Here is a 24073-nt window from a genome sequence, read left to right as displayed (position 1 = left end):
ATCATATACATCATATACATATACACATACATAGCATGGAAACAATGTAAAGATTATCAGTGCGGGGGGAGGTGGGGGAGAGAAGGGAGGGTGAAGGAAAAATTGTAAAATTCAAAACCTTACCAAAAAATAATAGGTAGAAACTACTATTGTATATATTTGGAAAGCAAATAAAATATTTGTATAAAAAAAGGGGATGAAGCTAAATTTGAACTCAGGTCCTCTTGACTTCAGAGCAGGAAAACCCACCACATTACCTATCAGTAAGAATTGTGCCTTGGAGTCAGGAGGACCTGAGTTTAAATGTGGCCTCAGATACTTAATTACCTAGCTATGTGACCTTGGCAAGTCACTTAACCCCATGGACTTGCAAAAAAAAAGTAAAAAAAAAATTGTGGAGGGTGATGGAAGAAAACCCAAAGTTAGAGAAAGGAAATCTTTCAGATATGCTGCCAAGGAGAATGACAATAGGGGTCTAGATCAAAAAGAGGGGGAAACTTTCTGGGACATGGTCACTGCAAACATAGTGGTGAACCTAACATGCTCTCTGTCTGTCTGCCTCTCCATTTCTCTCTCTGTCTCCTCTCCTCTCCTCTCCTCTCCTCTCCTCTCCTCTCCTCTCCTCTCCTCTCCTCTCCTCTCCTCTCCTCTCCTCTCCTCTCCTCTCCTCTCCTCTCCTCTCCTCTCCTCTCCTCTCCTCTCCTCTCCTCTCCTCTCCTCTCCTCTCCTCTCCTCTCCTCTCCTCCTCCTCTCCTCTCCTCTCCTCTCCTCTCCTCTCCTCTCCTCTCCTCTCCTCTCCTCTCCTCTCCTCTCCTCTCCTCTCCTCTCCTCTCCTCTCCTCTCCTCTCCTCTCCTCTCCTCTCCTCTCCTCTCCTCTCCTCTCCTCTCTCCTCTCCTCCTCTCCTCTCCTCTCCTCTCACTCTCCTCTCCTCTCCTCTCCTCTCCTCCTCCTCTCCTCTCCTCTCCTCTCCTCTCCTCTCCTCTCCTCTCCTCTCCTCTCCTCTCCTCTCCTCTCCTCTCCTCTCCTCTCCTCTCCCCTCCCCTCCTCTCCTCTCCCCTCCCCTCCTCTCCCCTCCTCTCCCCCTCCTCTCCCCTCCTCTCCCCTCCTCTCCCCCTCCTCTCCCCTCCCCTCCCCCTCCCCTCCCCTCCCCTCCCCTCCCCTCCCCTCCCCTCCCCTCCCCTCCCCTCCTCTCCCCTCCTCTCCCCTCCTCTCCCCTCCTCTCCCCTCCTCTCCCCTCCCCTCCCCTCCCCTCCCCTCCCCTCCCCTCCCCTCCCCTCCCCTCCCCTCCCCTCCCCTCTCTCTCTCTCTCTCTCTCTCTCTCTCTCTCCACTTTGACCAGCTCAGAGGAGACTGAAATTTAAGGATTTCTGTCCTTGTTGGTATGGATTTCTACTTTTACTCCCCAATTAGGTGAGATAATTTTCTTCATTCTTCCTCTACTGAAACCTCATCCCCCACTGCCCAATCTTTCTATTCTTCTTTTAAGGTCATCAAAACATCATAAAGCCTCTCTTAGGCCCTATGTAACTCCTGATGATGATAGTGTTCTGAGGCATCATCTTGCCATGTTAAAATGTGAATAGTTTTCCTTTTTAGTCTCATATGATCTATCACTTCCTTAGGTTCACCTCTTTAATGTTTCTCTTGACTCCTGTGTTTGAACTTAAGACTTTTTCTATAGCCCTGGACTTTTCATCAGGAATACTTGGAAATCCTCTGTTCATTTTTTTTTTTTATGTTTTTGCAAGGCAATGGGGGTTAAGTGGCTTGCCCAATGCCACTTGCCAAGGCTAGGTAATTATTAAGTGTCTGAGGCCGGATTTGAACTCAGGTACTCCTGACTCCAGAGCCGGTGCTCTATCCACTGCACCACCTAGCTGTCCCCTCCTCTGTTCATTTTTTTTTTTTTTAGATTTTTGGCAAGGCAAATGGGGTTAAGTGGCTTTCCTAAAGCCACACAGCTAGGTAATTATTATTAAGTGTCTGAGACCAGATTTGAACCCAGGTACTCCTGACTCCAGGGCTGGTGCTTTATCCACTGCGCCACCTAGCCGCCCCGCCTCTGTTCATTTTAAAGGACCATTTCTCCCCTGGAAAATATACTCAACTTGGCTGGGTAAGATATCTCTGGCTGTGAGTCCACATATCCTTCTCATTTCAGATCCTCTTCTTCATCTGCCCTGGATCTGTAACCCAGCCTGGGTGAGAGCAACAAACCTGCTAGTTGGCAGCTTCTCTTATGTCCTACACAAGATGCCCCCTAGGCTCTATCTGACACTTCTAGCCTCACCCACCCTAGAAAGTCTTTTCCAGGCTAGACCCTACAGACCTCTCTGCCGATCGCCTGTGATCTTGGGTACCCTGACTATTCTTTTTTCCTGCTGCTCCAACATTTTGGCTCTGCTTTGGCATTTCCTGCTTTGAAGGAGCTTATGTGCTAAATGGAGTTTACCTTCTACTCTAGCCCTGATTCTCAATAATGAATTAGAGAGAAGGCTCCTTGATGGCCATAGTTTTTTTTCACTTCTTGTCTTTGTATTCTCAATGGCTAGCACAATGTCTTTACATTTAGAGATGACATTTATATAACACTTTAAGATTAGTTTTTTCAAAAAGTTGTTGGTGCTTAATAAATGTTGAATTGAATAATACACCTTTCAGCATTTCTGTATTAAAATTTGCTTTTGCTCTTACATTTAGTCTCAAATGAGATCACAAATAGTTAACTTTCTTTAGGGCTCCATAAAGTTTATGGCCCCAACATTGAAGGCAATTCCTTTGCCAGCTTGGATTGCTTACTCCATTATAAGACTGTCTTTTTGGGTTTCTATGAACAAAACTATTTCCTTGGGTAGTCTTCACAAAATGACCCTCAGAATTCAGTGGGCCAGGATAGTTCCCCAAGGAGGGAAATACTCCAATTCTCATGTGGCTCATAGACCAGAACTTTCTAATTTAGTAGAATTGGCACTGGCTTGTACTTCTTTGAAAAAGCCTTCTAAAAGATGGACTTGAGCAGAACTACTGATCTCTTTATTGTATTCTTCTTAGTACCACCTTTTTTCCTGCAGAAAAAAGCATTCAAAATTCTTTGAAGAGATTGGAAAAAGGTGATTAATGTAATAGAGGAAAATCCTTGGCATGGCTACTTTCCAGCCCCTTTTCATTAGTCCACATCCTTCTGCATTCCAAATGAATTCCATGCCCAAACATTATTCTAATGCCAAACATTATTGTTAGAAATGGAGACTCTGTAGGTTAATTTCTTTAACCCTAAACAGAAAAAGGACCAAGGCCTCTCTCCTTCCATGTTGTCTTAGACCTGTTAGGGAAGGAGTCAAACCAAAGAAGAGTAAAGGACATATGACAGGGCCAGCTCAAGCCCCTATGAAGACCCTCTCCCTCAAGGAGGTTGCCACTTGCCATTGGCTAGCAGTTTGTTTATTGATATTCAATGTCTCTTCTAGGTAGTCCTCATATCTCTCTTGAAAGCTGACTGCCCAGCTTCTTCCATGCTTGCTGATGGGTGGGCTCATTCCCAAAGTTTTCTCCCTTGATACTTCCCTCTGCAGCCAAAGAGATACTTCAAAGCAAACCTTCAATGAGCAAGCAATGACCATGAGGATGCCCTTTTCATCAAACTCAGCCCTGGAACTAACCCCCGCTGAATGGCATCATCACTCATTTCTGTCCTTTAAATATTGTCTGGCAATAGTTCTAAGCAACCAAAGGAAGTTCTTTCCCTCAGGGAGCTTGAACTGGAAAGGGAAAGACCACAAGTAAATAGCCAGGAAGGAACATGATCCACCCAGTGTTGAGAGGCAGGAGCACCTTTGTGTGTGTGTGTGTGTGTGTGTGTGTGTGTGTGTGTGTGTGTGTGTGTGAGAGAGAGAGAGAGAGAGAGAAAGAGAGAGAGAGAGAGAGAGAGAGAGAGAGAGAGAGAGATACAGTACAAGAAAGTTCTCCTGAGGTGGGTGGAATTTGAGTTGAGTCCTGAAGGAGGGCCCTGAAACTAAGGGCAAGGCAAGTATGTCCTAGAGAGAGGGACAGTTAGTACAAAGTGATCTAAAAGACTTGAGACTTGCTTATTGGCTAAGGGAGTCAGTCCAGGAGAAAAGAGCTAGCATGAAGACAGCACCTGAAGGTTGACAAAGGAATTTACTAAAAATTAGTCTCTTTTGATTCTCACTTTTGAGGTGGATTCCCATTTCACAGATGAGAAAACTAAGGTGGGCAGAGGTAGAGTGATTTGCCCTCCCATTTTGCATGTACTAAGAGAGGAGAATGGGGAGTTGTGGGATCCCTAAGCCTAAGAAACCCCTAAGATTTCTTTTGCAAAAGAAATAGATTTTTAGTGATTTTAAGTAGATTTAGCCAAATTCACTTCTTGTCTTTGTACTCTCAGTGGCTAGCACAATGTCTTTATGTTTAGAGATGACATTTATATAACACTTTAAGATTTGTCCTGAATGAAATAGCTGGGGGTGGGTAAGTCTTAGGGGTGGGTGTAGGACGTAGCTGTCCTCCAGAGACTTCAGCCCAGTCTCTGTCAGCTCCTTGACTTGTTCCACCAGGTGGTAGACCTCAGCCCCAGGAAACATGCCATTTCCTTGACTGTGGATAAGAAAGGAGTCACACAGCTAGGAAGTATCTGAGGCTGGATTTGAATTCAGGTCTTCTTGACTTTAGGCCCAGTACTCTAACCATTGTACCACCTAAAATGCTTCCTTCTTTCCTTCCTCCCTCCCTTTTTCCCCTCCCAGTCTCCTTAGTCTCCCCTTTCTAAGGATAGCACTTTGGTCATTCCCTTGTTAATGAAGCAGTGGCTTGCCAAATTTAAGTCTTAACAGCTGTTAAGGAGCTCCTTTTACTGGGATGTCTGATGGGGCTCTTCTGCCACATTCTACATTAGGGAGTACACCCTTCTTTGACTGCACAAGCCAGAGGTGACATTTCAGTTCCTGCCTTTTGATGGTCAGAGTTATAAAAAAGCTGACAGTAGGATAGAGAATCTGGCTCTCTGGCTAGGAATGCCCCCTCCCTTCCTCCCCCCACCCCTTCCCACATAGTCCTATGTAATTTTAGATGTAGAAAAATATCAATAAATGTACCGCACTGCAGTCTTGGAAAGCATTTCCATATTAGTCATTTTGTGGAAGAAAACTTGAACAAAAAAGAAGAGAAGGTGAAGCACCGTATGTGTCCGTATGTTTCAGTTCTTCCTCTGGAGGTAGAGAGCATTTTTCATCGTGAGCCCTTTGGGATTGTCTTGGATCACTGCATGGTTGAGAATAGTGAAGTTGCTCATTCTACAGTCTTGCTATTACCATGTGCAGGGTTCTCCTGGTTCTGCTCACTTCACTTGGCATCAGTTCATCAGTTCAAGAGTCCAGGCTCTTCTTGCACAATTGGTGTACAGCAACAATTCTGCTCATTTCTTATAGGACAATAATAGCCCAAGATAATCATATAACCATAGTTTGTTTAGTTATCCTTCAATGGATGGGCCTTCTCTCAATTTCCAATTCTTAATTATCACAAAGAGAGCTGCTAAAAACATTTTTGTCTCTGTGGTTCCTTTTCCCCTTTTTTGGATCTCTTTGGCATTCAAGCCTAACAGTGGTTTTGCTGGATCATAAGGTATACACATAGTTCCAGAATGTAGTCTAAGGACTCTAAATCTTTTTTTTCCCAATAGACCCTTCTGGCAGTTGAGTGAAGATTATGGATCCCTAAGTCTAAGAAATCCCTAAGATTTCTTTTGCAAAAAAAAATAGATTTTTAGTGATTTTAAGTAGATTTAGCTAAATATTATATATATATATATATATATATATATATATTTAATAACCAAATTGTCCTGGGCTGATCTATAAGTTCATATGGTGTGATTATCTCTTTCTCTTTCTCTCTCCCTCTCACTTAACTATCTACTATCAATTATTTATCAATCACCTATCATTATCATCTCTATCCACCTGTCCATCCATTTGTGTGTTGTCTGTCCTATCTTGCTATAACTTCCCTAACCTCCTCTCTTTTCTCTGAGGAGGAGCGTGCGTACACCCACACACCCACACAGAGGGTCTCCCTTTCTCCCTTCTATTTCATGGATCAGAGGACCCAAATTTAAATCTTCTCTCTTCTCCTCCCTATGGGCAGGTAGTTCCACAAATCTGAGCTTCAAGAGCCTGATGTATAGAATGAAGGGACCAGACAGAGGTGTCAAGCTCATGGCCTGCCCCCTCTCCCTCAAGCAGGGTCTGAACCAGATTAAAATGTCATTGGGAAATGTTTCACAAAATAAATAAAAATAGAATACAACCTAAGTAATATTACTTTGTGGTTTTTTCTTGTTTGTGTTTTTGTGACTTGGATCCTTTCCAATTGTCACAGCCAATAAATATATGTGAAATACCTTTGTGCAATGCTCTGGGGACCAGGGAGGATGGAAAAGAAAGGAAAACTCCTCCTTCTCTAGTTAAATAGACTCTTCTAAGGATTTTAGAGTTCAAGAGATAGAATATATGATAATATTATTATATAGTGTAAACATGCTATATTACTTATATGTACATGCATATGGATACCCATCTACATGTGGGCACAGAAACACATGTATGTTTGTACATCTAGACTTTTGGAACAAGCTTCTCCCTCTGAAACTAGGGTATCATTTGTCTTTTCCCAATGAAGGTTAAAATGTTCTTTTCCCCCCTCCATACAGATCTTGTACTGTACTCTATGCACTCCCAAGATTGATATGGAAAGACTCTTAGGAGCACAGATTGGTCTAGAAGATTTCATATTTGCCCACGTGAAAGGAAATCAGAAAGAAGTGAATGTGAATAAAACAGAGGATGCCCTTGGTCTCACTATCACAGACAATGGTGCTGGCTACTCTTTTATAAAGGTAAGCTTTAGCTGGTTCACTTTTACATGAATGCACAACTCTGAGTTATCTTATGACCAGGCTGCTTAGAGAATCATTAAAGGCCTGCCAAAGTTCTTCTCATTCTTCCCAAAGAATGTTGTCCAATTCATAGTCCTTTTATATGAGAGTGTGGGGCTGATACAAGACCTGGTCCACAATGGGAGCTTATTCAGTTCCACTTGACTTGCTGCTCATCACTGGTGAAATGTTGTCACATTCTTAGTTTCTTTTAAATCCCTTTAAAAGATCTTTTCAGTTATGAGGGATATTTAACTCAAGTTTCTTGACTTTATTTTTAGATTAAAGATTTTATTTATTTTGAGTTTTACAATTTTCCCCCTAATTTTACTTCCCCCTCCCCACAGAAAGCAATTTGCCAGTCTTTACATTGTTTCCATGGTATACATTGATCTAAATAGGATGTGATGAGAGAGAAATCATATCCTTAAGGAAGAAACATAAAGTATAAGAGATAGCAGGAGCAGACAATAAGATATCAGTTTTTTTCCCATAAATTAAAGGTAATAGTCCTTGGTCTTTGTTCAAACTCCATGGTTCTTTCTCTGGATACAGATGGTATTCTCCATTGCAGACAGACCCAAATTGTCCCTGATTGTTGCACTGATGGAATGAGCGAGTCCATCAAGGTTGATCATTGCCCTCATATTGCTGCTAGGGTGTACAATGTTCTTCTGGTTCTGCTCATCTTGCTCAGCATCAGTTCATGCAAATCCCTCCAGGCTTCCCTGAATTCCCATCCCTCCTGGTTTCTAATAGAACAATAGTGTTCCATGACATACATAGACCACAGTTTGCTAAGCTGTTCCCCCAATTGAAGGACATTTACTTGATTTCCAATTCTTTGCTACCTCGAACAGGGCTGCTATGAATATTTTTGTACAAGTGATGTTTTTACCCTTTTTCGTGATCTCTTCAGGGTATAGACTCAGTAGTAGTATTGCTGGATCAAAGGGTATGCTCATTTTTGTTGCCCTTTGATCGTAGTTCCAAATTTCTCTCCAGAGAGGTTGGATGAGTTCACAGCTCCACCAACAATGTAATAGTGTCCCAGATTTCCCACAACCCTTCCAACAATGTCATTATCCTTTCTGGTCATGTTGGCCAGTCTGAGAGGTGTGAGGTGGTACCTCAGAGAAACTTTAATTTGCATTTCTTTAATAAGTAATGATTTAGAGCAATTTTTCATATGACTATGGATTGCTTTGATCTCCTCATCTATAAATTGCCTTTGCATATCCTTTGACCATTTGTCAGTTGAGGAATGGCTTTTTTAAAAAATGTGACTCAGTTCTCTGTATATTTTAGAAATGAGTCCTTTGCCAGAAACATTAGTTGTAAGGACCGTTTCCCAATTTACTACATTTCTTTTGATCTTGGTTGCAGTGGTTTTGTCTATGCAAAAGCTTTTTAATTTAACATAATAGAAATCATCTAGGTTGCTTTTAGTGATGTTCTCCATCTCTTCCTTAGTGATAAACTGCTCCCCTTTCCATAGATCTGACAGGTAAACTAGTCCTTGATCTTTTAGTTTGCTTATAGTATTGTTTTTTATGTCTAAATCCTGTATCCATTTGGATCTTATTTTGGAATAGGGTGTGAGGTGTTGGTCTAATCTAAGTTTATTTCATACTAACTTACAATTTTACCGGCAGTTTTTATTGAAGAGAGAGTTTTTATCCCAATAGCTGAACTTTTTGAGTTTGACTTTGTTTTTAGAAATAATTTGAAAACTGTTATTTTGATATATTTAATTCCCTATATCATACTTCTACCATGTTGATCCCCAACCCCCTTTTGTCAGTTCTTGGGAATGGCATAAACTTCCAATCTGGGGACTGGATTATACTGGCCATTCCCCTCCTGACTGGATATCTGCCTGTCTGGACTTTGCTATCATGCTCCCATGTGGTGACATCCTCTTTTCAGCTCCATTTTGTGTTTTGTTTTCCTCTTCTAGAAGGTAAGCATCTTGAGGGCAGGAACTGTCTTTCTTTTTGTTTGTATTATACCCCTGAAGATTAGCATCTGTGATGTGAGGCTTACCAAGACCTTTTCAGGGCTGTTCATACACCTTTAGGATCTACCTTTTGCTAAACTCTCACCTGTGGTCCAAGAAGGTGCAGTGGCTGCACCTCAGAAAACCATCTTGGCAGATGAACTAATCTAATGGATGGGTCTCACACCTTCCAATGAGTTAGTGGGATGTTTCCCCCAAGTGACTAAAGATAAGAAGGAGATGAAGCAGGTTCTGTGGAGGGCTGAGAACTTGGTCAGACATTGAAGATGCTGAGGTCATCCACTGCATCTCCAGTCATTGTCAGTCATTTCTGGACTTTGATGACTCTGAAAAGACAGAGTGAGGTTGACCCCTTTGCACAAGATTGCCTCGATTAAATCCAATTCACACACTAATCATGACATGCCCCATTACCCCCTTCTCTCCCCCTCGCCTCCATGATACTGGTCCTCTTCAAAACCAAAGAACGAACAATAATTTTACCCCTAGTGTTTGTATAGTGCCAGGTAAACAGCAAGCTCTTACTAAATACTTGCTGCATTGTCTAGCCTTTTACACTTGGAAAACCATGATCACCAGTGGGAGCCCATAGACCATACTGTATTGCCCAAGGGGTCCGTGGCATGGGTGGTCAAAAAGCCCTGAATTCTATGGCTTGGTGCTGAACCCAGAGGAGGGCAAGGCCAGCAGGTGAGAGTGAGAATCTTGTCAGAAGTGAGTTAGAAAGCCCCGGTTTTTTTCTTCAGCCATATAGATGAATTCAAAGAGAAAGCCTTTATTCTAAAGTGTGAATAGAGGGAGTTCCTCATGATATCTATTTTGTTTTCCTTTTATCTGAGATCAGGAGTGCTCCTCCTGCCTTTTTTAAAATTTCAGCTGAAGCATGATATATTCTGCTCCAGTCTTTTCCCTTTTACTCTGTGTTTCTCTGTGCTTCAAATGGGTTCCTTGTAAACAACATATTGTAGGACTCTGGCTTTTAATCCACTCTGCTATCTACTTCCTTTTATGGGAGGGTTCATCCCATTCACATTTACAGTTATGATTACTAACTCTGAATTTCCCTCTATGCTATTTTCCCCATTTGTACTTTTCTCTTTTCTTTTCCTTTATCCCTTCTCACCAATGTTATGCTTCTAACTGCTTCCTTTAGATCAGTCCTTTTTTTCCTACCACCCTTTTACTTTCTCCCTTTCCCCCTTTACTTTCTTTTTAATTTTTATTTTGACTTGAACTTTACTTTTGTCCTCCCTTTTATCTGTCCCTTCTTCCTTTTTCTTTCCCTTGTAGGATTTGAATAAATTTAAAAACCCAGTTGGGAATGTATGTTATTCCCTCTTTGGGCCAAATATATTGAGAGTAAAATTTATTTAATGCTCACACCTTCCCTTCTTTCCTCTACTATAATAGGTTTTTGTGCCTCTTCATGAGTTGTTATTTATTCTCTAATGCTCTACCTTCTCCTGGTATAACCCTTCTTTTCATGTCTCAATTGTTTTAAACCTGACTTATACCCACAATCTCTGACAAGATATATTCCTTTTATCTGGCTAATAGAAGTATTTTTCTCAAGGGTTGATTGATTGATAAGCCTCATTGCCTCATACATAGTCACTTCATATCCACAGCCTGTGTCCTAGTACACTCCTCTTGACTGTCCCATTAGAAATGCAATTCTCAAGCGCCACAAAAGTCATCAAATTATAATCAATTTATAGCACTTTAATCACTTCCTTTATGCTGACCCCTTCTAAGTACACTCAGGAAGTTGTTGATCAGAAAAGAGCAGAGCTTGAGTAGGCTGGAGGTCATGGTCCATTCCTTTGGCACCTCTCCAACACCCCAACACCAGCTTTATGACAGGCACTGATACATGACTTTAGATGGCAAAAAAACCCAAAAACTCTCCTGAAGCCTACATCATCCCCAGGGATAAAATCTGCAAACAGATTAAATTCAACAGATAGTTCTGCATATAATCAGTAAATAAAAAGCAATTTTACAATGGAGAAAAGGTCAGTAACTAGGGGATTAGGAAGATAGCTTGAGGAGGGAGAGATCCTAACTGGGGAAATCAGGAAAAGCTTTGAGTAAGAAATGGAGGCTGAGCTGGGTCTGGAAAGACAGGTGAGGAGGAGGCTTCAGGCAAAGAGCTGGAGGCTGGAGACTGTGACCCATGGTTGGGCATGCAGGGAGCCAGACTCTGAAAGCTTTAAAGGCGAAGCATAGAGGTCTGACTTGAGAGACCCAGAAAGCCACCTAATCACAGCCCTGCCAAGGGATGACTCTGCCAGAAATCCTGAGGCTTGATGGAATGGAAAATCCTCGTGATGGGAAAGTCATGCAGGATTATCTCTGGGAATTCAGGCCATATGGCAGAGACAGCCTATCTGAGTGTCGCCAGCCCAGGGGCCTCTCAGATGGGGGGCAGGGGAGGGGCCCTGAAACTGGACAGACTATGGACTGCTGAGCTCTTGGCAGCCAGGGCCTGGCCTCGGGCTTTATTTCTTGGGGTTTGCCCAAGGGTACCCACTTCCCAACACTAGTCACCATCCCTTTGTAGATAGGACAGCCTGTTGTGGGAGTTCAAGAGACTTGAGCCAAAAGTTCAACAGAACTTGAAAGGAAATGAGCATCTAGGATGAAGGAGTTTTACAATCTTCATTTAAAATAATATGGAGGAACAGAGGGGCACGAGATCTTAGAAGTTCAATCTTGATTCTGACACTTTCCAGCTATGGCAATCTGGGAAAACTCATCTTCTGTGTCTCAGGGGACATACCCCAAGAGTTAGGGATCAAATATCCAACAGTTATTGGTGAAGGGCATTTCCGCACTAAGAGTTTACCTCAAAGATGAATCATGGATCCATTGTCTACAGGAATAAATTATGAACAAGGGTATATCTTGTTCAGTCTGGGAAGAGACCTTGGGAAACAGGCCCAGGGATGGTGGCAGGACCGCCTGGCTCCAATCCTCATCAAAGGGCGCCGTGCCTCTGGCTCTGATGCAGCTCCAGTTAGGGGAGAGAAAAAACTACTCAGCCCAGTGTGGGGAACTAGGGGAAGGGAAGAAGTAAAGCTTCTAGAAGGCTTACTATGGGCACTGTGTTGAGTGCAGATGGAGAAGAAATAGCTTTTATTTTATTTTTTTTAATTTCTTTAAAAAAAGACATTAAGTGAATCCTAATTAAAACATCCTGAGCCTTTGCAGGAAGTCTCATTCATTTTCCTTCTCTTTTCCCATCATTTTATTATGAGATGGGTTTTAATCTCTGGTTCTGTGCTTTTCCCTTTGTTATTTCATTCAGATGTTTGCAAGTTGCAGGGATGTTCTTTATACTTCTCAGTTTTAATAGCAATATAAGGTAGGTGCTCCTCTCTGGGAACACTATGGTTAGCATGCAGAGTTTGGAGGGTTTAATGGTTTTTTAAAATTATGTCTTTCATATAATGATGATATGAAAATCTTTGGTACAGTGAGAGTAACACTGAGCCTAGAGACAGGGGATTCTCTGATTCTTACTAACCTGATTTTTATTTTTATTTTTATTTAAGTCAATGGGGCTAAGTGACTTGCCCAAGGTCACAGAGCTAGGTAATTATTAAGTGTCTGAGGCTAGAATTGAACTCAGGTCCTCCTGACTCCAGGTCTGTTGCTGTATCCACTGCACTACCTAGCTGTCCTGATTCTCACTAACCTATGTGAATGTGGAAAAGACAAGCTTCCAGAGCCTCAGTTTCCCCAACCATTAAAAGAGTTAGTTGAACTAAATAGTTTCTGAGGTCCCTTTAATCTCTAAATCTTTGATTCTTTAAACAGAGAAGAATTTATTTTTCTTGGAGGAGGGAGTTTGTTTCTGATTTTACTTTAAAAAAATTTTTTTTGACATAACTTGTTCAAAGTATTCCCCAACAATGGCCTTTGGGGGTTCAAGGCTGTGATTATTTTTGCTGTGATTACTGCGCACTTCCCGAATGCTAGTCCCAAATATTATTCAATAGGAGTGCTTCACCTGAGGGTCTGTGAAATCTAAGATATATTTATATCTGCATATTGATCTGTATTTCAGTAGAAAGGGTTTTCTTTGTAATCTCATGTATTTTTGGTATGCATTTACAAAATAATTCTGAGCTGGGGTTTTGGGTGTCACCAGGCTGTCAAAGGAGAGCAGGACACAGGAATGGTGAAGAACAACTGCTCTCCAGAATGAGCAGCAGTCACTTTTAAATTAAAAATGAGAATAAGATCTGACAACATCAGTTCTTTTTGGAAAGTGAAGGGGTGTGTTTGTGTGTGTGTGTGTGTGTGTGTGTGTGTGTGTGTGTGTGTGTGTGTGTGTGTGTGTGTGTGTGTGTGTGTGTGTGTGTGTGTGTATGTGTGTGTGTGTTTTCTTCTTCATTAAGTGGGGAACTGTTTTATAAATAGCCATTAACCTCATTCTTTTCAGTGCCCCGCTTCTATCTATAGACATTTTAAAGATGAAATGGTACTCTGTTGTAATAGGATTAGAATGACACTGGCTCTGATTCTCTCAATCGGGGGACAGATCCATTTAAATAATTCCTTTGGACCGTGATCTGGTCCAGAGGCCATAGAAAGCCTGTCTTCTTCTTCCTCCTCTTCCTTCTTTCCCTCTTACTTCCCCTTGTACTTTCTCCTGCTCTTCCTTTTCTTCCCCTGTTCCCCTTCCTCTTCTCCCCCCCCATATCATCTTTATTATATTGATCAATTTTCTTTATCCCACTGCCCTGCTCTACAGCCTCTTCCCTTCCCCCCCTTCTCTTTGCTCTCTTCTCCCCCTCCCCCTCCCCTCACTCCTAGTACCCAGGCATATTTTTAGTAATAGTAATAGTAATCAACTCCTTATGCTACCCTTCCCTTTGCAGCATCTTCCCTCTCCTCCTCTCTTCTCTTCCTTCTCCTTTCCCCCCCTCTTTCCCCTTCCCCTTTCTCCCCTCTTCTTTCTCTCCCCTCTTCCCTTTCTCCTCCTCCTCTTCTTCCTTCCTTCCTCCCTTGAACCCAGGCACATCATCTTTAGTAATAGTAATTCTCTCTCTCTCTCTCTCTCTCTCTCTCTCTCTCTCTCTCTCTCTCTCTCTCACATTCCTCTTTGCCTCCACAGATGGGCTCAGGGTCTTTTGCATGGGAAGAGCCCCTCTCTAGAGAGAGAACTTGGGTTCAAATCCCATTTGGGCTTTCCCTGATTGTGGATCATTGCCAAGATACTTTACCCCTCCATGGATGAGGTAGCTCTGAGATTCCCTTCACTCTCACTTGATAACTTTCTTTGGTCTCAGACATTGATACATAAAAGGGGAAAAGAGCAATGTAATCTGCCCCAGGTCCAAGTGGGGAAAGCAGTGCCCATAGGAAGAGGAAATACAAAGGATTTTAGGGAGTGGGGAAAGGTAGAGAATAACTTAGAGGACCAGGACAGACCCTCCTGTAGGGAGGGACCCTGGAGCTGAGGCTTGAAGGAAGCTTGGGATTCTGAGAGGCAGAGCGGAGGGGGTCACACACTCCGGGTAGAGATGTCCCAAAGCAAATAAACTCTCAGCCTTGAGGTAGGGGGTTGGAGGTTGCCCTGTACAGGGCATGAAGGAATATGATGGGAAGTCACACTAGAAAGGTGATGATGACAAGCTTTCTAAGTCAAGAAGACATGTTTAGACAAGAGGGAACCCCTGGAGCTTCACTAGAGGTAGGGGGCTGAGGAGGGGCTGAAGGAGGGACCTAGAAGCCTTAATGGAGGCTTGTCCACTGAAGGACCTCGATAAGAAACCTCAGTCTGACCCAGGATCTTAGCTCAGAATTTTGTTGACCTTTGATGCTTGGATTTTTGGATTCATGGCGATTGTTTTCACAGCCAGGTCTGCCTTTCTATATTTTGACTAGACTGTAAACTCTCTGAGGAGAAGGACCATAGGTGGTTGTTGATTTTTTTTTTTAAACCTGTCTCTTCTGGGATACAGCTTTGAGCTTTGTAGGTTCAGTTCTGTGTATGAAGAATCATTATTGAGATTGGGAAAGTATGGGTGGAAATGAAACAAAAATTTATTAAAAAGGTTACAAGAAATAGGAAGGGCTAGCGGGAGGGAGAGAGATAGAAATAAAAGAACAGCCAAGCAGCTTTGACTGGGCCATTGTCAGAGAAGACTGCAGGCCCTGAGCTGGACTCCAGCTCAGGTTGTTATGCCTTGCTTCTCATCCTGAGGGCAAAAGATGAACTCCTTTCCCCTATACTTGACCCAGAATTAGGTAGAGGGTAAAGCCCAAGGAGATCAGGAGACAAATTTTACGTTTAACAATAATACTTTAAGAATGGGGAGAGTCTCCACCCAAGATTATTTCTGTTACAATCATAATTCTCTACTTCAAGTCAATTTCCATCTCCATCCAAATTCTTTCTGTTACATTCAAATTCTCTTCATCTTCCCCAGCATCAACCCCCAAAACATCTCCAACCAAGTTCTACATTCACACTTCTCTTTATCTTTCCTCTGCATCAGAATGACTTGGCTCCCTAATTTGGGCACCTTCCTAGTGTCTCCTAGTCTTTTACCCATGATCTAGCTGGACATTAGTTTTCTGAAATTTTGGCTCCATCTTCCTCAATTTGCCTTAGAGGGTCATCTCCTTGAGGGGAAAGACTCTCCATTTTCATCTATACTTGCTGAACATTTTTAGAAGGAAATGGACCCCTTAGGAGAACAGGCATCTGTACCTTTGGAGAGCTGATTAGAGCCTTCCGTGGTCCAGCCCCTACCCACCTTTTCAGTCTTTCTATGGACCTTTTTGTTCTCCTCTGTATACTTTGCCTTCCAGTACCACTGGCCGGGACTCCTGGTTCTTTCTCCTTCTCTGACTCCTCCATGCCCTCTGCCATTATCACCCCAATTAAACTGGCTGCTGCTTGAGGGCAGGGACTCCCCCCCCCCCTTTTCTTTGTATCCTCAGTTCTTAGCATTTTATAAAGGTTTACTGACTTGACTTACTATTACTATTACCCTTTCCCCCTATTGTTATTGTGAGGCATTAGGAGGAGCTCTGTTGTGATGGGGCATGTTCCTTTTTCTTTCAGGAAGGAAGTTAACCCAAGTTAACTACCCACAGTGGAGATTTTCTTCAGGCTTTATTCAGATTTTCCACTTTCTATTCTCAACTACTGATTTTCTTCCTTATCTATTTGAATTCTTCTTCTAGACTTTCCCTTTCCTTTTTTATCTTTTCCTTTAATTCCTTTAATTAATTTAATTCTCCCAATTTTTTCCTTTCTCCAGTGATTACTTAGGTGGCTCCTTTCACTTCTGAAATGTAATCATTATTTAGGTCACCTGTTGTGCTCCATGGAATCCAAAGAATGCTAAGGGAAGATAAAAGCTAGGGTTGCTTTTTCCCCCAACTCTTTTTTTATGCTAAACAGGATTAGGTTGAATACAGATGGGGACTGTCTTTAGACTCTATTATTTTCTGAACCATTTATTTTTCCTCTTGTCCCTGGGGTCTTTCTGTTGGTCGGATTTCCTTACCAGTTGGAAGGGATCACCCCAGTTTCTCAGTTTCCAGAGCTGCGGCAGAGGCTTTCCAGTGAAATGCCCATCCTGGCTAGTCTTGTCCAGAGGGAAGGAGAGCTCAGGTTTCCTCTGTTTAATCCTGATCCCCTGGAAGGTGTTAAATGAACTCCATCTAAGCAGACAGGATCAGGTTACTTTCATGAAGGAAGTTAATAAACTCTCAGTTATGTTAGCATGCGACAAACCTGGATTTTATTATGGAGAAGATGAATGGGAAGCCCGAACTGACTTTGGTATTTAACGAACAAAGGAAAGAATGGAAAAAAAAAGCCACCTGGATATCTCAAAATGAAGAATTTTTTTTTTAATAGCAAAATACTGTTCCAGAGACTACTGCTAAGTGGTCTAAGTGTGAAACCAACTTTTCCAACCTAATTTGGTCCAACAAGAATTTATTTAGTGAGTAATGTGTTCCAGGTACTGGGGACCTGAGGTTCACTGTATAAAGCATTGATGGGTGGGTGGATGCTGCTGGTGGAATGGGAGGGAAGGGAACTGATCACATTACCTGGAAACAAATGTATATATACTTGACTATTGTTTTTCATAAGTCTTATTGAAATATTTTATTATTACATTATAGAAGTCTTTCCTTCCCTCTACAAGGAATCTTTCCTTGTAATTCAACAAAGAGTTAAGCAAAATAACATTGACAATGAATGCTACATTCTAACCCTGTAGTGTCCCACCTCTGTTAGGCGGTGGAAGGTGTGCACATTCTTTGAGAGTTATTGTAGTTAGTGAGGACCCAGATTATACTTCTGGGTTCACTTAGCCTCAGTTCATGTGCATCTTCCTTGTTTCTCCTTGTTCTCTCCTTAGAGGGGATTAAAGCCACGGTATTTGGGTGCTTTCCATTACTCTGTGGAATTATGAGATATGAGGCTGGGCAAGTAGGGATGCACTTGGGCTTTTCACCACATTTTTTTTAGGTTTTTGCAAGGCAATGGGGTTAAGTGACTTGCCCAAGGCCACACAGCTAGGTAATCATTAAGTGTCTGAGGCCGGATTTGAACTCAGATCCTCCTGACTCTAGGGCCAGTGCTCAATCCACTGTACCACCTAGCCTCCCCTTTTCACCTTACTTTAATCCTGTAAACCTTACATTGAAATACCTTCCCCTGAGTCCTACCTTAGCAATTCATCATAGCAATAAGGCGGTGGGGGAGGGGGCACCCTCCAAGACTCTAAGGACTCTAACACAGGAGCCTGGGCTGACTGAATTGGTTTACAATCTTTGTGTCTTATCACTGGAAAGAAGGAAGCTGCCTGGGGAGAAATTACTTTACCTGTAGCCATGCTGCAAGTCTCTGTATTGAGCTCAGTAGAGTGGCATTGGGCTTGGGATCAGGAAGACCTAACCCAAATCTGGCCTTAAACACTTCCTAGAAAGTCCCTTAATCTCTGTCTGCCTTGATTTTTCCAGTCTGTAAAATGGGGATAATAACTCCTACCCCCCCCAGCTGTGTGAGGATCAAATGAGATAATACCTGTAAGACTCTTGACAAACTTTCAAAAATCATATATGTTCATTGCTTTTATTGTGACCAGCACCCAGGGATAGGTTGGCACCAGTTGGACCAGTTCCCTAGAGCTGAATGGTATGCTTTCTTTGTGTGCATTTACACTTTGGGAATCAGCCAACACCACACATCGGGGCTTGATTTATGGTTTTGTTGATTTTCTAGACTTAAGAAATTGCTGGAGAAAATGGTAGTAATACAGAATAACCTAAAAGTACAACATACACATTTTTGTTGTTACTTTTTTGGGGAGCCAGCAATTAAACATTCACCAGCACTCCTTTTCCCCCTTCCCCCAGTGAAAGCTGGCACCCACCCTGATGAAATGGGACTGATGTGAGAAGGAAGTGATTTCAGACATGTGATTGAGGCCTATGTTGTAGACCGCCCAGGACTGGCGCAGGCTGAGCCTGCTGTCCTGGGTCAGTTTCATGGGGAGAATTCTCTAGTTAAGGCCATTCCCTCATCCACCAGACAAACTTCCATACTTGGATATGCCCCAATTCTGGTGAGAGAGACTAATGATACGGGGGTCCAGATGCAATGGAACCATGGGAAGGGACCTTGGCAAACTACTTTTGACAGATTAATCACTTGAAAATGTTTGTTACCTGTTTATTGTACCCCCCAGAGAATTAAATATGGCAGTCTGATGGACTCTGTGAAGGATGTCTGTGTGGGAGATCACATCGAAGAGATAAATGGGCAAAACATCGTCGGGTGGCGGCACTATGATGTGGCCAAGATGCTCAAAGACCTCAAGAAGGAACAAATCTTCTCCCTGAAGTTGGTGGAGCCCAAGAAGGCTTTTGGTGAGTGAGCCCTGGGGACTGGACTTCTGTCTCAGAAGGAAGGAAGGAAGGAAGGAAGAAGGGAAGAAGGGAGGGGAGGGAGGGAGGAAAGAATGGAATGGCTTACAGCCCCCTAGGGCCCAGGGACTCTAGGAAGAGCTTCCTTTTGGGGTGACATCCCTCCTGCCCAGTCTTCATCCCTCTCTGTTTGCCCAGAGATGTTTTCTTTCCCTGGGTCTCTTGCCACTTGACAGTATTTGAATGGCTTCCTCCAAATCCTTTGACTTGTCTAAATCAAGTTTTCTGACCTAATTTTATGCCTCTAAAGCCAGTTTTTTTGGGTCACATGCCCCCATTCCACATGGAGTCAGAGTTTAGAGGTCATCTAGTATGACCCATACCCATTTTTACAATTTAGGAAGCAACCCCCCACTTGGGAGGATAGGATTATGAGATAGAGGGACAAGGGACCCCGCTCTGGTCAGAGATGGCCACTGAGGCCCAGGGAGATTAAATGGTTCATCTAAGATCACACAGCAAGTCTAATCAGAGACAAGATTTGAACCCAGGGTTCTGGAAGGCCATGTGGTGGGTACTGGGGATGATTTTAGGTATCACCGATTGCAGGAAGATGCTGATGGCCTCATTGACTCTTAAGGGTCAGGGCATCTGGCCTTTCCCTGCTTTCCTGCCGTAGGATCGTGGCTCCTGGCATGTCTGCTCTTGGGATGCCTTTGGTAGCCTCAGTTTTACCAAATACTTTGTTGGTCTGACCTGTGCTCCCTTCTGTCTGGCCCCTTCTGATATGGGCCAGGAGGTCTGGGCAGCCTGCCTGGCCCTTATCAGGCAGTGACTGGAATGTTGTTTGAGAGAGGGTTTTAAGGGTAGAGGTCATTTCCTTTCCTTCTTTTGCCTTTCCCAAGGACCTCAGCCTCAAGAAATCAGCCTTGTAAAACTGAGCATTTTCCCAAGGCTATGGAATTTGTTCACTCCTTTAAAGGGCTATGACTAGACCTCTTTATACTGTTTTATTAACCCTTTGTGGTTTTTAAAAAAATAAAAGTCATTGCCAAACCCTGGGGGGTGAGGGGGAACCCATTGGCTTAGTCTGGTTGAGTGATGAGGTCAGAAGCCAGACTTATAGTGAGTGAAGAAGAAAGGGAGGGAATAGGAAGTGGAGGCAAAGTTCTAGGAGAGGTGCAGTGATTTGTCCAGGATCACACTGTACTTGCCATCTGAGGTCAAATGTGAAATGGCTTCTTGACTCCAGGTCTAGTGCTTTATCTAACCTCACTGCCTCAGTGATTGTGATGGGACTAGGGAAGAAGAAGGTGAGGGATCCAGAGAGGGAAGGATGGTGTGAAGTTTGCAGAGTGGAGATGGGAAAAAATGGAATGTGAGATAGGAAGATGGGCAAGGAAGGTCCTGGAGGGAAGAGGATAGGTTTAGAGGGATGAAGAGGATGGCAGGTAGTTTAGGTCATGGGATGGCGGGCAGTTTGGATTGGTTAGAGCATCACCAGAGTCAGTTAGAGGGTCACCAAAGAAGGGGAACAGTTGTGGGGAGTGATGAAATCCAGGGTGGGACTGTCATTCATATATGACTGAGGTGGAGTGAGGATGGAAGGAAGCTGAGAAATGGGGAGGTTGGGGAACTTGGAAGGGCAGAACTTGAGAAAGTTGGGAAAAAGGACTTGGGGCTGGCAGACAGCCTCCACCATGATCTGTATGGGGCAGAAATTGTTAATTGAGTGAAGTTCCAAGAAGAAGAGGCGAATGCATAGTGATTGTGGTACAGGGAGTGTCTGGCAAAGGCCATGAGGAGTGAGGAGCATTGGGACTCTCGGCAGGTCTGACTGTGAACTCTTCAGTTCAATAGAATCCAGTCCTGTCTTATTGATCCTAGAATCCTCTGTCCATCTTTATCTCAACTTTTTTGAGTTTTGATTTTTGTTTCTTTGTTTTATAATGAGTACAGTAATTGGCACTCTAGTAGATGTGCATACTTTATAAGTGGTTAAAGATACATCTGTGGGGGGGAGGGGTCTATGACCACATTTTTACACTCATTTTACCTCCAATGTATTCTCAACATAGCTTGTGTGTATGTTGTTTGCAGGATGTCTCCCCATTAGACAGGGAGTCCTCCAGGGCAGGGGCTGACTTTGAACTTCCTTTACATCCCCAGAGCTTAGCTTGGGGGGGGGGTCTGGCACATAGTAGGTGCTTAATTGATGCTCATTGATTGACTGCATGATCCCAAAAGACTGGAGACCCAATTTCCAGAAGACTATTCTTCAACCACCATGGCTTTGGTTTCCAACTTGAGCCCAGTAGCTCTAGGTGGTAAAGAATCTTCTTTTTACTAAATCTGGGCAACCCATGGTGCTTCTCAAAGCTCAGGAAGAAGGAGCCGGGGGTATTCGCCAACAGGAAGGACCGAGCCACTTCTTCTAAGTTGGACATTCATCATGAGGCATCATGGCTGCTTTAGCTTGAATAGAAGGCAGGAAACTTTTCCTATCTGATCAATAATAATTTTTTTTGATGACAATGATGCTGCTTCTGGGTTATTTTCTCCCCTGTAAAATGAGGGGGTTAGATTAAATACAATTCCAAGTTTCCAGGATCCAGGAGATTTTTGCTTTCCCTTTGGTGACACCAAGTGGTCATCTTTGGTCTAGTCTTGTACCAAACTTCTGTGAGCATTGTTTAATGCTCATTTTTTTTTTTTTTTTTTTTTGCTTTAGTAGAATGAGACAGGTTCTTTTCCTCTAATTATTAGGTGTTACCTAAAGATAAGAAATGATTCCCAAAGACAAGAGAGAGAGGAAAAATTCAGGAAGATTTATTTATTTTGTATTATATGGGGAGATTTATAGATTTTTAGATTGAGGACTTTAGATTTGGTAATTTATTTTATGACTTTATATTACTCTCAACCTACTTCTAAAAGGCATGGCCTTAATCTAAGTTCTTGTTTTAAGTTAGTGTAAATGAAAGTAAGAGATTTTGTTTTGAGATATTAAGAATTTCATAGGTATCTCTTGAGATCAGTGAATGAATAAAAATAAATAACAATTTTTCTTTTCATTTTATTTATTCACTTATTCTTGGGAATTTTACAAACTCCTTTTGAAATTATTAGACATCACTTGTGATATCATGAGACTCCTGTTGGGAATTATCACTATAATCTTAGGAATATTGACTAGTTTAAAAAGAATGGTGTCTATCTCATGACTACTCAGTAGTGCGTTAGCATTATTTTATTGTCTACATGTACTTTGCCACACTCTAAGACATGATGTATTAGATTATCTGAATGTGGATTCTACTTTCCACTAGTCTCTGTGAAGGAAGAAGGGAACCAATTTTGCTTAAATATTGGGTTTCTTCCAGTGCCCAGGACAGTGTTCTACACATGGTAGGTGCTTGATAATAAATGGTTTATTTTTTTTGTTTGAATAATAAAGTATAGCCAAGTCTGAATAATCTAAAATGGCAGATAAGCTAAAAAGAGTTTCTGAAATCCTTGAATATAATATTGGAGTGAACCAAAGAGACTCCAGTTCAATTTACTCATCTTATAGACAAGAAAACTGAAACTGAGACCCAGTGATATTAATTTGGTTCAGTGGGAAGGGGTTTGTGGGAAGAAAAGGACCCAGTTTCAAGGAAAAGAGATATTTTGAAGGGGATTTGGAGGTTCGGGAATTGTGAAGATTGTCAGGGATTAAAATTTGGGGAGAAGAAACTTGAGGAAGCAACCTGGGACAATTACTCTCTTTCCCTGCTTCCTATTCCTGACTCTCTCTTTGCTTTTGTATTGATGGATCAAGGTGGCCAGAGCATGAAGGATCAGGGTGACCACTTGGTCTAAGCCACAACTGAAAAAAGATCCTGTCTATACCCATTTCCGTCCCCTTCCCCCATGGTTGGCCAGCTCTGACTTTCTTCTCTAGCCAAGAGCAAACTCTTGCTTATAAGATCAACATGTCATTCCTCCTACAAACCTCCCTATTTCTGGGCAGAGGACCATCAACCACTCTGTTGGACCATTCCTTTTCAGTCTCTTTTGTGGTCACCTAGATTTACAACCTGGAAGTCAGCCTTAACTCTTCCTTTTACTTCCATGCCCCACATCCAAAGAGTTGTGAAGTTCTGTTGATTCTAGCCTTCTGATGACTCCCACATCCATCCTCTTCTCTCCTTTCATGTGGCTACCATAGGAATTTGGGCATTCATCTTTTATTGACTGAATCACTGCAGTAGCCTTCTTCTTCTTCTTCTTTTTTTTTTTTTTGTAAGGCAAACAGGGTTAAGTGGCTTGCCCAAGGCCACACAGCTAGGTAATTATTAAGTGTCTGAGACCGCATTTGAACCCAGGTACTCCTGACTCCAGGGCCGGTGCTTTATCCACTACGCCATCTAGCTGCCCCTGCAGTAGCCTTCTTAATGGAGTCCTTGCTGTCAACCTCTCCCCACTCTTTCCAAAGTGTGACCAGGACACTCTTTTCTCCAATAAGCTTAAATGACTCCCTATGACTTCTAGTATTAAAATACAAAATCCTTTGTCTGGTGCCAATCTGTCCTGGCTTATTGCCTCCCCTTCCCCCTTTTCCCTTCTATTTTTGCGCTCTATATCCCAGATACTCTGATCTGTTTCCTCTTCTAAGCAGATTACATTCCATATTTGCCAGGGGATATACATGTATTCAGAGAGTACAAGTATCTCTGGTATGAGGACTGCCAAGCCCATTTCAGGGCTGCTTTCCCCCCTTTGGGGTCTCTGTCTCACTTAACTCTTATTGGTGACTCCAAGTAGCTGTAGCTTATGAATTGGTCATACCCTGGGAAACCATCTTGGCAGATGGGCTAAACCAGGTTGAGGGTAATTGAAGTATATCAAACCAATCAGTGAGTGGGGAGGTTATCTCCCCCAAGCAAATGAAGACTTTCCCCAGTAGAGTGGATCCATGAGAGCAATTTGCACCAGTAGCCATGAAGGCAGCTGAAGCTAAGTGCTGTGGTCTTAGATCCTGGTCAGAGATTGAAGATGACAGAGTCATCCATTGCATCATGAGGAATGGTCAATTTGGTGTTTGCTGCCCAACAGCTCTAGGAGAACTGGCAGGAACAGAACAGAGGCCTGTATACAAGTGTAGAACTGATGAAGACCCTTGATCTTGTCAGTCATGAGGATTTAT

General features: G+C 42.7%; 1 protein-coding gene across 1 annotated transcript in view; it reads left to right on the top strand.

Moving 5' to 3' along the window:
• Positions 1-24073, top strand: part of GIPC2 (GIPC PDZ domain containing family member 2) — a 68077-nt gene that overhangs the window by 23600 nt on the left and 20404 nt on the right. Inside the window, exons 2-3 of the mRNA XM_074220301.1 lie at positions 6729-6914; positions 18705-18885. Coding sequence (XP_074076402.1) covers positions 6729-6914; positions 18705-18885 — 367 coding nt within the window. The remainder of the gene's footprint in view (positions 1-6728; positions 6915-18704; positions 18886-24073) is intronic.

This window comes from Macrotis lagotis, chromosome 2 (assembly GCF_037893015.1).
Source record: "Macrotis lagotis isolate mMagLag1 chromosome 2, bilby.v1.9.chrom.fasta, whole genome shotgun sequence".
NCBI classification, from domain to species: domain Eukaryota; kingdom Metazoa; phylum Chordata; class Mammalia; order Peramelemorphia; family Peramelidae; genus Macrotis; species Macrotis lagotis.
Note: the sequence above shows the minus strand (reverse complement) of the source record. Positions and strands in the feature narration are given on the sequence as shown.